Source organism: Centropristis striata, chromosome 12, assembly GCF_030273125.1.
Source record: "Centropristis striata isolate RG_2023a ecotype Rhode Island chromosome 12, C.striata_1.0, whole genome shotgun sequence".
NCBI lineage: Eukaryota > Metazoa > Chordata > Actinopteri > Perciformes > Serranidae > Centropristis > Centropristis striata.
The window spans coordinates 32,801,574-32,815,224 of record NC_081528.1 but is presented as its reverse complement, the minus strand read 5'-3'; the positions used below and the strand labels follow the sequence as shown (position 1 = coordinate 32,815,224).

General features: G+C 38.2%; 1 protein-coding gene across 2 annotated transcripts; it reads right to left on the bottom strand.

Moving 5' to 3' along the window:
* Positions 1 to 3,407: 3,407 nt before the first annotated feature.
* On the bottom strand, positions 3,408 to 13,582 carry ubl3b (ubiquitin-like 3b). 2 transcript variants are annotated; one of them, XM_059346722.1, is made up of 6 exons: positions 13,425 to 13,582; positions 12,735 to 12,845; positions 7,709 to 7,817; positions 6,986 to 7,072; positions 6,076 to 6,153; positions 3,408 to 4,992 (listed from the first exon to the last, which is right to left on the bottom strand). In XM_059346722.1, exons 2-6 carry the CDS (start codon positions 12,759 to 12,761, stop codon positions 4,940 to 4,942), a joined length of 354 nt encoding a protein of 117 aa, XP_059202705.1. In that variant the 5' UTR covers positions 12,762 to 12,845; positions 13,425 to 13,582; the 3' UTR covers positions 3,408 to 4,939. The 2 variants fall into 2 exon arrangements, with proteins under 2 accessions (XP_059202705.1, XP_059202706.1); XM_059346723.1 differs by lacking the exon at positions 13,425 to 13,582 and adding an exon at positions 13,010 to 13,334.
* Between the last annotated feature and the right edge of the window lie 69 nt (positions 13,583 to 13,651).

Here is a 13,651-nt window from a genome sequence, read left to right as displayed (position 1 = left end):
ATTTAGTCAATCATGCAATTCTTACTCATATTTTTCAGAGAGTGTGGTCAAGAATTACACATTGCTCATTTAACTCTGAGCTCCAAAGTTCATTCTTGACCATGAAAACAGAATTTCATAATAAAAAAAAAAAGAAGAAATATCTCACCTGAATGTCTTCATGTCGGAGCTGTTCTGTTCTGCAGCTTTTGATCATAATCACATGAAGTTCATCTTCAAAAACCGAAGCTTGAATAAATGAAGTGTTAGGGTCACATGGCCGAAAACTGCTGAGGAAAAAAATTAGCAGAGCAAAAAAACAGCAGATCTGTTATGGAACTAAATATATTAACTCAAAAACTGTACTGAAACATTTCAGTTCGATATAATTTTATACAATCTTATGCTATTACTTCATTATATTCAACAACAAAAAACAACATATTTTTTATTCTACTCCACTACTTACTTAAAAGCTAATTGTAACCAGTCACTTTCAGATGCAGATACATACTAAACATGCTTAATTCTGATAACATGTGTTGCTAAATATTTACTTATACTATTACAGTATTAAAGAAGTCCCATTCAGCACACCATTAAAATGCCAAGGTCAATTTATTTCTCAAAGGGGTTGTTCTGAATAATGTTTAATTTCATTATTAAGTCAATTTAGCAACTTCTACTTTAGTTCTTTTACATATACAGTAGTGTTCAATATAATAGCAGTCCAATGTGACTAACCAGATTAATCCATGTTTTTAGTATATTTTTTATTGCTACATGGCAAACAAGGTACCAGTAGGTACACAGATGTGAAGCAGTTATAAAAAACTGTGTTTTACAACTAAATATTAGTTTAGTGATCACAGGATTGCTAAATCCTAGAAACAAAAAAGTTTGTACAAAATAGTTTTATGTTTGTAAAGTCAACGGCAGACACTGCTATTTTTATTTAAAACACCCCTTTCAACTAATTACCCAATTGCACAGCCTTAAGAGTGTGTATATCATGAATGCTGGGTCTTGTTGGTTTTCTGAGAATCTACTGCACCTACTGGTACCTTGTTAGCCATGTGGCAATAAAAAATATACTAAAAACCTGGATTAATCTGGTTAGTCACATTGGACTGCTATTATATTGAACACTACTGTAAGTAAAATGTTAAATGAAATAATTGCTTTTACAATGTGTGATATAGCTTTTACTAGTAAACGAGTAAGAACTTGATAACTAGGTGACCCCTCCTCAGATCAGTCCTCACATAAGCTACTTTTGCAACAAATTTGAGTTGTTTTCAATCCAACTTAAGTGCTGTCTAACTGGTGTACTCACAAAACTTGTACTTGAGGAGGATTCTTGAAATCTAAACTTCTGCCAAAGAGGGATAAGTGGTGGGCTAAGCCCTCCATATCAGGACTGTATGGAGGCAGCAGAGTGCAGACAGCCCTCCGGGGACAGACAGTGAGTATTGGTTGGACCGCAGCCCGCTGCAGCACACCCAACACACTGGCTGCACGCGTGCTTTGAGTCATGTTGACCACAGAAAGCAATTCATCCTGCAGCAGCTCTCAATGTGGTGGACTTAAGTAGCTGAGATCCTAGACAGAAACTCCCCGGACCCTCGTTTAAACACTGCTGATCACCTCTGTGGTCAGCTGGACGCTGCTGTTTTGATTCCCTCTAAACTCTGGTGTCAAAAAGCAGTTCAGATAAGAGCAAGTGGAAAGAGTGAAGAGAGGTGGAATGATGAGTCGTTTCAACACAATAGCAGGTTTTGGGAGTGCGGCATGTTGAGAAAGTTGTGGGTTGACTGCTCTTTTCCTAAAGTACACTGCCAGTGTCAACTGGAAACCTGGACGTCTTGCAGCTACACGTCAGGAGCAGATTCCTGAGGCAGACGAGAAGAAAGCTGCTGAAAATCAGCTCGACACAAAGTAATGACCCAGTTAGAACAACACAAGTCAACTGACTCATCATCTATCAGTTAACTGGCTGTAAATATATTCTGACTCCTTTTAAACTTTCACAGTGTTTCAACTTGTTTGTCAGGTGCTTCATAAAAGATCAAATACCAAGTGGCCCATTTTAAAACAGAAATTAACAACTTATTTTCCTTATTCATTTAACTTGTATGAGGGCATCAGGTAGAGCCAAAGTAAAAAGCTTTATACATCCATCCATCAGCCCATAATAAGCCCCTCTCATCAGGTTCACAGAGAGACACCGCCACCTAGAGGTGAATAAATGAACTACAGACTCTTATCTTTAAACAGAAGCTAATGAAGACCTAGTGGTCGAAACAAGTTGGTTTTTGATTCACCCTCTGTAATAAAAGCTTTTTAATATTTGTTTTCTTGATTGTTGATTTCTTAAATTTTGGAGTGCCTGGATTGTCTTTCTGCTCATCTAACATTACTGTTAAATACAGTTCACTTTCACCATCCACTTACAAACATGTCCACAAATAATTTAACCAACTTCAGTCCTGATCATGAATATATAAAATACATAAATTAAACACATAAACACATTAAAAGCATAAATTATTGACTCATTTTCAGAATTGAAACCCTTTAAAAACCAGTTTGTTTAGAAAATGCCACTTTGTTTTTAAGAGGATAAAAACACAAATACTATTACATGGTTTTTTTTCAGACTTGGTGAAGTCAATGACGAGCAACACTTATTTTGATCCACTGCATCGAACACTGCAGCGCTCCATAATACAACAGCAATAACTGGAGTGGAAACCAGGAAAACATCATGTATTCGCCCCCGAGGGTTGATACTAGAATGGATGGCCGCAGGGATTTGCCTGATTCCTTCCAGACCATCCATTCTAGTTTTTATTTACCACAGAGCAAGCATGAGAAAATGGCTCATTCTCATAACTATAGTGAAAAATACCGTTTTTAAGACCAGGCTCTAGATTGAAAGTCTGATGAACAGAATCTATGATTTTAATGACCATTGGATCAAAAACTGTGGTTTTAATGTTTTATTGGTTCATGTTTGTCTTTAAGGGGCTGCTTTTCTCTATTTTGGCTAAACAATTTATTATAGTGTTATTATGGGAGCTGTAGTTTAACTTTAAAACACTTCTATAACAGTATATAGTTATAGAAGTATATATATATATTTATATACTATAAAAGTATCAATTTAATTGAATTTTTTTTGGAAAATATTTACTTATTTTGCTTCTTTAAGTAGACAAAATAAAATAATACATATATTTATATATATATATGTATTTTGTAGGCTTTGACTGTGTAAAATATCCTTAAGCTTCCCAGACATTTTAAATGGTAAAAAATTACAAAAACAGAACAGATTAAATCGCTAACGGAAATAGTTGTAGACACAACTCGTTTTTCAGTTGCCCTGTGATAAACAGTAAAAAAAAAAAATCAAGAGAAGTTGCCTTATTTAAAGATTTATTAATTTATAATACAAGCTTTTATGTAGACCACATTGCATTTTAGTTTTTACATTTATTCATACTGAGCTAAACTTCATAGCAGTGACATTGATTGACAAAAACACAAACCAAAGGACACTCAATGGAAGGAATCAAAAGGTTTCCGACTGTTTCTGAAGAAACCGCAGCCCATCAACACTCCCAGTGCACCACCTTTTATTTTTTTAAGACCACATGCCCTCACTAGTCCTCATACAGTATGCCACGTGCATCACACACCCTCAGACACACTCATACACAAACTCACCCACACTAAAATTGAACAAATACCTATACACAAGATAAAAATCGATATATTTGAATTTCAATATTAATGATATTACTGAATTCCACGATAAAAGGCAAACAAGAAGTAAAGACAGCATCCAAATGAAAAGGAGGTGAAACGCCACCAAAATTTTTCCTTTTAACTTTTCATCCAAGTGGGAGAAAGTCTCCCACTGCCTCGTTCTCAGTGTCCAGCAGAGGGGGCTCTCACACCGACGACACTCCTCCCTCCCATCTTCAACCGCTCCTTCTGTCTGCGTTTAACTGGCCCGCCGTGTCAGCTCCCGGTGTGAAGGAACATCGACGCCCTAGTCAATAATGTCAAAGCCAGAGGTGCGAACACAACACCTGATGGCATACAAGCAACCCTCCGTCTCCATCTTTTTACGAGTCTGTTCCCGTTTCTTGTGGACCTGAACGCCCCCTCAAAAGTATTTTCTCCATTGGTCCATTTCCAGGAACAAGGAGGTGTAAGGTAATGGCACGAACGCCACTGGTGCTGATACAGACCAACTGGTTCAGTTAGTGAGAAACAGTCTCATGAGGAGGATGGCACATTTTCTACAACGCGGGGAATTAATTAAGGTCTGTTCCTATGACCATTAAAGAAAAAAAGCCATTGGGGGTGGGGGGGAGGGGGGGGTGGGAGAGATGAAACACGATAAACATTTCTGAATTAAGAAACTGGTTAAGTGCAATGAGAGGGTTAACACCATTCAGTGGGGAAACATCCATGTGACTAGTAGGGGAGGGTAACAGCCCACACATCCTTTATCTGTGTCCATGAAGAGTGGAGACTTCCCGGGTCTTTTCCACTACGCATGACAGCTTTTTAAAACTTGTCCAGCAGGTAACGGGTCCATGAGGGAGAGGAAGGTATCGTCTAATGTCGTGATCTTCAAATAAAAAGGAAGAACGGCAAATTCTGCCGACACAGTCAAAGGTTTTGGGGGGCGAAAAGTGAATATATTGGCACAAAAAAAAGCCTCAGATTGGACAAGCGTTCAACCAAAGCGGCCCCGACCAGACTTCCTGTGATTTAATCCAAATCCACAGCTGACAGGATGACAGGCAGGAGAGAACAGGGTGTATTTATGTTTATATACGTGTGTGTGTGTGTGTGTGTGTGTGTGTGTGTGTGTGTGTGTGTGTGTGTTTGCATGTGTGTGTGTGTGTGTTGGGGGGTATAAGGGGTCGTTTCTGTAGCTTTACAAGAGGAGACAGCAGTTGCTCTCTGTGGTTTTTTCTCTGTTCCTTTGACCTACAAAGACAGGACAGCAGAGACACGAGGTGAGATAAAAACAACCAGCTGAAACTGGAAGACAGAACGTATCACTCTGCAGAATCTGTCTGTGTGTGTGTGTGTGTGTGTGTGTGTGTGTGTGTGAGTGATGTTGAGGTTAGCAGCGGTAGCAATAAACGCCCACTTCATGATATATGTGAGAGGTAAAAAAAGGGCCCTGAAACTGCAACTTATCAACTTCCACGCTCTGACTGAGAACACACCAGACCCTTAAATCCTGCTTGGCTCTCTCTCACAGCATGCTAGAAAATGTAGCAGGACTGAAGGAGCGTACAGTATGGAGTCGGAGCTTAGGCAGAAATGTGTCCACCAGTAGAGACTGCAGTAGCTGTTCTCTCATGATCTTGTGTGGTCTCGTGATCTCGAGTATCCAGCTGCCTCACAAGGTAACGTGATGAGGGCAAACATGGAAGTTGTAAATACAGAGCAGGAGGAGGCGTCCTGTTAACCTTTAACACTGGAAGTTATCATTCTCGGGAGCCCTAAATCTTCCATTTTAAAGTTAAGTTTTACTGTTTGACCCTTCTAATTTTAATTTACAGAAGAGTAACTATAATATGATATGAGGCAACTGTTGTACTTTTTACTCCATTACATGTACCGGACAGCTTTAAAGTTACTTTTCAGGTCGATATTTAACATAAAAATCATGATAAATTGGTAAACTCAACCTCATAACAGTATATTAAGTAGTTAAACAAGCCCCATCTTTACAGAATCAAAACGCTGCTTACATAAATGTATAAATAGTTAAAATCCAATCATATATTTGGAATATATAAAACAATCTAAGTGGGTCCATTCTGCATAATGAATACTTTTGATACTTTAAGTACATTTTGATGCTAATACTTTTTTACTTTTACTTAAATACATTTTGAATGCAGGACTTTTCTTGTAGTGGAGTAATTTGATAGTGTGGTATGATTAATTTAATGAAGTTTAATGAAGTTTAATGAAGTGCTTCTTCTTGATACTTCATCTTGTATGATGAAAACAATAATAAAATGAAAATTCTGCCTGTAAAAAAATTATCCTCACCATGAGAGTTGGGCTCTGGAAGAGTCTCCCTGGCAACCAAGTGCATGACGGTTGTCCGGCCAGGAGGCAACTTCAGAGCTTTAAGCAAAGAAATACCCTGTGTTACTCGTTGTTCTTTGGCTACATGTAACAGAATGTTCCCCCAGTGGCAAATTTGATTAATAATATGATTACATTTTCATGTGACAACATTTTCAGATAAACCATCCAGTTGTTACTGAAAGGAAAGTACCCCTTTATCAGGTGAAGAACCATATTTGGTAACATCAGCTGATATCCAAAATAAAATAAAAAAATATTTTGAGAAAAAAGTTGCAAATTTACTAGATTAAAGTGGCAAATCTACAAGAAAAAAGTCGCAGATTTAAGAGATTTAAAGAAGCAAATCTGCGTGGAAAAAAAAGTCAGATTTATGAGAAAGAAGTGGGAAAAAAGCAACTTTTTTCGCAGATTCACAACCTTAAATCTCATAAATCTGCGACTTTTTTCGCACAGATTCGCCACTTTAAATCTCTTAAATCTGCAACTTTTTTTCTTGTAGATCTGTCACTTTAATCTAGTACATTTGCAACTTTTTTCTCGACCCCATTTTGATACCCACTGAAGTTACCAAATATAGTTCTTCGCATGATAAAGGGTTAAAACTGGTAATCTGGAGGTTGTTGTGTTAATTGATGAGTGCCAACTGTGAATTAACATTTTTAATTGTTTCAACAGTTTTACTTGTTCATACAGAATAAATGTAAAAAGAGATCCAACAAAACCTGTAAGCCTCGGGAGAGATTTATAAAACCTTAGCTACAACCTTATGAGCTGTTTTTTGTTCATTTCCAGGCATGTTTTTAGTAAGCTAGACAGATAAAGAGGTCAGAATGAAAGTGACGGTGTCTTGGTTCAGAGGAGGTCTTACCTCCCAGGGTGACGTTGCCATGAAGGAAGCGTCCCTGGAAGATGAGGCGCAGTATGCTGGGACTGCTCACCGTCTCCTCCTCCCATCCTTTTAGAGAAGAGGGGAAAAAAAGAGCTCACTTTAACTCAACTGATACTCCATCTGTCAGGCTGACATGTACTTACATTGCACACATGTATCGATATTTGGAGTTTTAAAAAATTCTGACAATATATAAGCCCATTTTTTACATAAAAACAGAACTAAAAATGATCTAAAATTCCAAAAAGACCAAAATATATACTGAACTACTTTAAACTTCTGATAAATGTGACACATTTTTTTGTTATCTTAAATATAGTTTGAAATCTCTGTGCTGCAATTCTTTGGTACAGATCAGCCAATGATTTCACCAATGATAATACATCTGCAAAAAGCTAATATTGTCCTGGTTTCTTCATCAGTCTGGCTCTTTCATTAACTGTCACTATTCTTCACCATAACACTAATTAAATAACACTGCCACAGCAAAGCAAATGGAACAATAAACCCAGACCAGTTGTTGATTATTATTATTATAATATAACAATTTCATATATAATAATATTATTTGAAGAAACTAACAATAAATATGTGTATGCAGATTGTGCCTGAATCAGAAGGACTGCTCAGTGCAAAGTAATAAAATCTGTAAAACATATAAACTCACACTAACAGTGCAAACTGAATGCCATTAAAATGTACCTGCAGGCCAGTTCTCAAACACATGCTTGGCGATGTCTGTGGCTGAGTCATTTGGGGAGAAAGTGAAGTCTTGCGTTTTCCCACTGACCAGGATGAGGCGGAGGTGCACCTAAAGCAGAAAAGAAACAGAAAAATCGTGGTCCAGAGAAATGTCAAACGGAAACACTTAACTCCCAGTAAAGTTCTTCTAAATGAGTTGTGGTGGAATCCCTCCACTTCCTCTAACCTCTTTAGACATGAGGTGACCTTTAGACGGCTGTGAAGAGATGGGCATTCCAGTCTAATTAGATTTATCCACACCAGATCTCCACCCTTTGACTGGGCGACTTCATTCACTGAGGGCTTACACTGAAGTGAGCCCCTGTTGCCAGAGTGGACAACAGATAAGGGCGTGGCTGACGGGGGAACAGTGGCCCTTTAGTTCCAGGGTGCTGCGAGCTCCTCTCCAGGCTGTCGGCCTAATGCGATAACCCCAGGTGTCCCAGACAGCTCTGGGCCATGTTATTAAATTTACATGACCAGTGCGTAGCCCCGAGGGGGACTGTGCATATGTGTGGGAGGGTCTTTAACAGTGGGGCTTCTTCCACGTTTTATCCTCTGGCAACTACACAAACCAATCTGTTAAAAAAAAAAAAAAAAAAAAAAACTAAAAATAAAAGGAGTTGCTTGTCCAACATGCCTTGGAGGCCTAAATATGAAATACTTTTACATCAGGAAATCTGTGTGGGACACTTGTTCAAAAAAATATTTGAACTATTCCAACACATATTGTAGTAGAGCTGACATTATTAATTGATTAAATTACCAAAATACAACCATTTTATTATTCTTTAATCTTTATTCCAAGTTCCAACTTCTCAACTGGGATGATTTCTGCATTTCTTTCTCTTATGTGATAAACAGATATCTGCATATGACTGCAGAATCTGTAGGCAACAGGACAAAATTTTGATATCAGAAGCGTAATGCTGGTTTCTGCAAGAAGTTAAATGAGAATAATGAACTGTTATGAATCTCTCTTCTGGAAATTTTTCAGCCTCTGTAGCAGATAGAAATGAAATTCAAAAAGTATTTGAGAGCTTATACATGTGGCTTTCACGAGAAGTATGGTATTATTAGTCCAAACCTTCAATACATTTTTTTTTTTTAAATCAACAAACTCAACAGAGAGAACTACAGCCCCAACACATGAGGCAGGTGCTCTGCCAACTGAGGAGCACTATTTTCAATCGAAAATGTAAAAATAAAGTGTCAGTACAATAATTTTTTTAAGTGTCAGTGCAGCATTATTTTCAATAAAAATGTAAAACATAAAGTGCACTAGTATGGCTGTATATGGACTGTAAGTAAAATTAGCAAGATGTAAACATGATATTACCATTGGAAGAAATAGACCTAGTTCTCATTAGCCTACTGTAATAAAAATAATAATACATTTTATCTATATTGCACTTTTCACTCAACGACATATAAAGTAATATAAGACATAAACAGTCATGATTTCTTATATCATCATCACAATCAATTAGTATTATTATTGTTAATTTCTCCAGATGGCCACAAATCTGTCTGTTCTTCGGTGAAAATATGTCGTCTAAAAACATTCCTCATCCATAAATCCCGGTCGATTGGTTCCGAGGGTTCAAAGTCCGGATCAGCAATAAAATCGCAGCGCCGTTTCCATCAAGATCGCTTCCGTCACTTACTTCTGAGCTCCTCCGCTATAGTCGTCTTCCGCCATGATTTCAAAGTTCTGGAAAAGTCCCATGTTGCATTGCGACACTCCCGCATGTATTCTGATGCATTTTATTGGCCAAGAGACCAAAAATAGGTGGAAAAAAAACTACAAAACGACGTATTCACCCTCCCGGCGTTAATGGTAGAATAACGCAACAGCGCTCCCAGTTTTAATGGTAGAAATGCGGTCATGCTTTCTCAGCTTAAATGGGTTAAATAGAGGCCACCTGATTCACACCTGTTTTTTCACAAAATTGATGACCTCACTGATTGAATGCCACACCGCTATATTTTGTAACACACCCCTTTCAACTAATTGCCCAATTGCACAGCCTTAAGAGCTGCATATCATGAATGCTGGGTCTTGTTGGTTTTCTGAGAATCTTCTGCACCTACTGGTACCTTGTTTGCCATGTAGCAATAAAAAAATACTAAAAACCTGGATTAATCTGGTTAGTCACATTGGACTGCTATTATTTTGAACACTACTGTAAAGGCTAGAACCATCTGGTTAATTCAGTAAATTACATCATGTCACTGTATTGTAGCAATTAAAACCAAGATATCACTTAAGGCATATCACAATATCAAATCACACATATCCAAAATCTAAGATGATATCGGTCTCATATTAGAGTATCAACAAAATTCTGATATATTGTCCAGCCCTAGTTACTATTATGTGGTTTGTTCAGGTCCTTTCCCCTGACCAATGGCCTATCCTAATCTGAACCACTCAAGGTCGATGTCTAACCTGAACCCTCCAGGCTGCCACCCAGGGCGGGTCTTGCCAAGATAAGAAGTTGGAGTCATAATCGGGCTAGAGCGATAGCCGACTGGTACCAAGATGGATGTGAACCGTGGAGTTTTAAACACACAAAACAAAGCAATGAATAGTTTCTGACATTGAATAGTTCAAATAATTAGAGTAAATGACTGTAGGTATATAAAAAAAAAAAAAACATTAATACACAAAAAAAGGTAATACTCACAGTATTGTAATTTAGTCAAAGTCACATGTATAATCATTAATGATTGATAATACGACAGCAGCAGGTGCTAACAACTAGTTTCTTTGTTTGCTGCTTTGTGTTGAAATTAAACACTGGACAACAGAGTTAAAAAAACAATCTGAAACCAGAAGTAAAGACAGTTTCAACTGAAGATGGTGGCGTTACGATCTCAGCTGGCTCTGACACCACACCCATACTGTATACAAACTGTACCAACAGGCTGTTGTGCTGCATCATGGAAGCTGTGCAGATGAACATCATGACTATATCATATGTACAATAGCTTATTTTATTTATTTAACTTAAAACTACTTTGGATGTATTTGAGATGTTTTTCCATTTAAATAAATTGTGCTTTGGAGTCCATCCAGCTCCTTCTCATAGATTTAAAGCAGACATCAATAGTGAGAGATTTGCAGTCATAATTTAACGTTTATTTTAATTTGTCCACTAATTTTGTACTGTATGTATAGTCAGCTCAAGGCCAGGATTGAAACATCACTCTGACCTAATTTATTGATCCATTTTGAACCTCAGTCGTCAAATTTATGCTGCAGTAAGTCCTGTTCCTTATTAATCCATTAATCCATCATCTCTAATCAATCATGCTGCTACTCCAAAAAATTACTCTGGAGAAAAAAAAAACACCCCATCCACTAAATCTCTCTGCTGAGACTTCTCTACTCAAGAGTTAGAATTGACAGATTCCGAATTAATTTTCCCTGACAATCCCCCTGTTCTAAAGGTGGGACATTAACTTTCTTTGGGTTCACAAATCAGAGGCAAGAACAAAGAGACTTAACCACGAGGTGTGACGTCAGGGAGGGACGACCCCACTCTCTGATCTGTTTACAAATACAATCCTCCCTCGGTGGTCCTCTGCCCTCCCCTCCCCCCTCTGAACTGAATAACCTCAATGTGGGGTTACATACCCATGTCATCATTAACAAGCTTTGTCCCCTTTCCCGTCCCTATCCCTTTCATCAACAACAAAATAAAAACAAAGGCAAATCTGCCAGCTTACCCATGGCAACATCCCACATCATAGACCTTCTCGAGGTTCTCCAATCCAAAGAAAGACATTAAATCCTTCAAACACTATTATGAATTACTTTTTTAGGGTTAACATGGCTACCAAAGGCTTATCCATTCTTGACATTTGCTAAAAACATAACCATCCACAAGCTAACGCCACAGAGCTGCTGCAAAGATTGTTGATCCATTAAACCCCAAACTGCCTTGTTGGTTTCTACCTGACGTAGGTGTCCTAGATAAGATATTTAACAACATTTTTGTTTAATATGATATAATTTAAAACAATTATATTTCACAATTTCAAGAGCCATTTAAAGATTTTTCATTTTTCCTAAACAAATCCTGAAAGTATTCAGTTTCTAATGATATAAAATTGAGAAAAGCTACAAATATTCTCATTGTGAAGTCACAAATAGCAAATTTAAAACTGTTGCTCTAAAAAAATGAAACAATTAATCAAATATTTAAATAGTTACAGATTGTATGTTACTGAATAAACAGATTAATTGACTGATTGTTCCAGCACTAAATGTTCCCCTTTTATTACTCACATGTGGACTGGGAGAACTGGTGGTCTAACTGACATATATCAAAATAAAATGATAATTTTCTGTCTTTGACAATCAATAAAATTGGTTAACCATTTATACAACAAAAATACAAAATTTTTGCTGGTTTCAGCTTCACAAATTCAAAAGATTGCTATCTTTTCTTTGTGAATTACTATGATGTGCATACTTGCAGGTGAGAAAGCAAGCAACCAGGTGACATAAATGACAAAAATACCCATTTAACTTCTTTCATCATTTCTAATCCGACTCTAAATGACTGTTGTCCATTCCTACAGTGGGGGGCTGGGGGCCAGGATTTAATAAGAGGGTACAATCAATTGGCGTCTAAACCTTGAAAGGAAAGTAGGGCAACGTTTTAACTGAGATTAGACAGATGGTGTTCACAGGAACAGCAGTCACTGTCCCAGCTAAGTGTTTGTGAACGTTGACTAATCCAGGAACCCCCCATCCTCGTACCCCGAACCCCAAATTATTTAAACTTGGGGAAACATTACTGTATGTTACAACAATAATAATTAAGTGAATTATGTCTGTTTATCACACAGGAACAGTATGTGTGATGGGATACAATGCAGAGACACATGTCATCAGCATACACAGATTAATTTGTAAGCTTGGTTCTGTGTTGATGTTGGAAAATAACTTCAAAGGTGTCAGACCCTAACTCACCATATCAAGATCCCTCTGGCTGGTCATGGCTCAGGGTGGAGGAAGACCGTTGACGTGGATCAGAGAGGACAGGGCTGGTGTGCTTCAGCTGCTGGAGACGGGGCCAGAGCCCTGACACAAACAACACAAACACTGTGAGGCAGCTTCCCACAGCCTGGCACCAGAACTGCACTGCACATAATCCATTATCCGCCGAGCTAAGTGGCGCTAACGTTACAGCTAACATCACAACACTGTCAATCAAACGCCAAACATGCACATTGCTGATCAATTACCTTGAATAGTGTTAGTTGTGAGTAAACGGTGTCACTTCGCCATGGTTTATCGAATTAAACATGACAAACTTAGCTTGTCAGGCGACGGAAGCGACGAGCTCTCAATGTTCAATCGTTAAGCTAATTAAGCTAGCGGGCTAATGTTTTTTTTATTTATATTAGGTTGTTTTTAACCACCGTTGCTAATTAGCTGGCTTGTACTCATGAAATGGTTTGTTTTTTTAAACAGCTAGAATATGCATCTCGCCCAAGGACACCAACTAGCACCGAGTTATGTCCTGACAGATGTCGAAACTGATCGCTGCGAAGAGGAAGCCTTCTGCTAACGTTAGCATTAGCTCGCTATCGCTGGCTAGCTGCGGGCTAGCTGGCTAACTAAATGTACAAACGGCACTTTTTATCCAGCCAGGCTCACCTGCATCTGATGACTTTGATGAAATGTTGCATTCAGTTGAGTTGACGAATCAGCGGGGAGTGCTTTTCAAGAGGGAAATATCGAGTGTAGATGGATATCGTTGACTGTGGTATCGGTGGCTAATGGACGGGAAGACACCGGATGTCAGCTGGTTGTAAACACAGAGAACCGCCGCAAAGACTTCTGGGAGTTAGAGTCCAGAGCGAGGCCATTATCACCAACATTGG

Coding starts and splice junctions, on each gene's coding strand:
- ubl3b (XM_059346722.1), bottom strand. CDS start 12,761: ATGACCAGCCAGAGGGATCTTGATATG. Junction 7,818..12,734: donor GCCAGAGGGATCTTGATATG/GTGAGTTAGGGT, acceptor TTTCTGCTTTAG/GTGCACCTCCGCCTCATCCT. Junction 4,993..6,075: donor TCCAGAGCCCAACTCTCATG/GTGAGGATAATT, acceptor CTGTCTTTGTAG/GTCAAAGGAACAGAGAAAAA.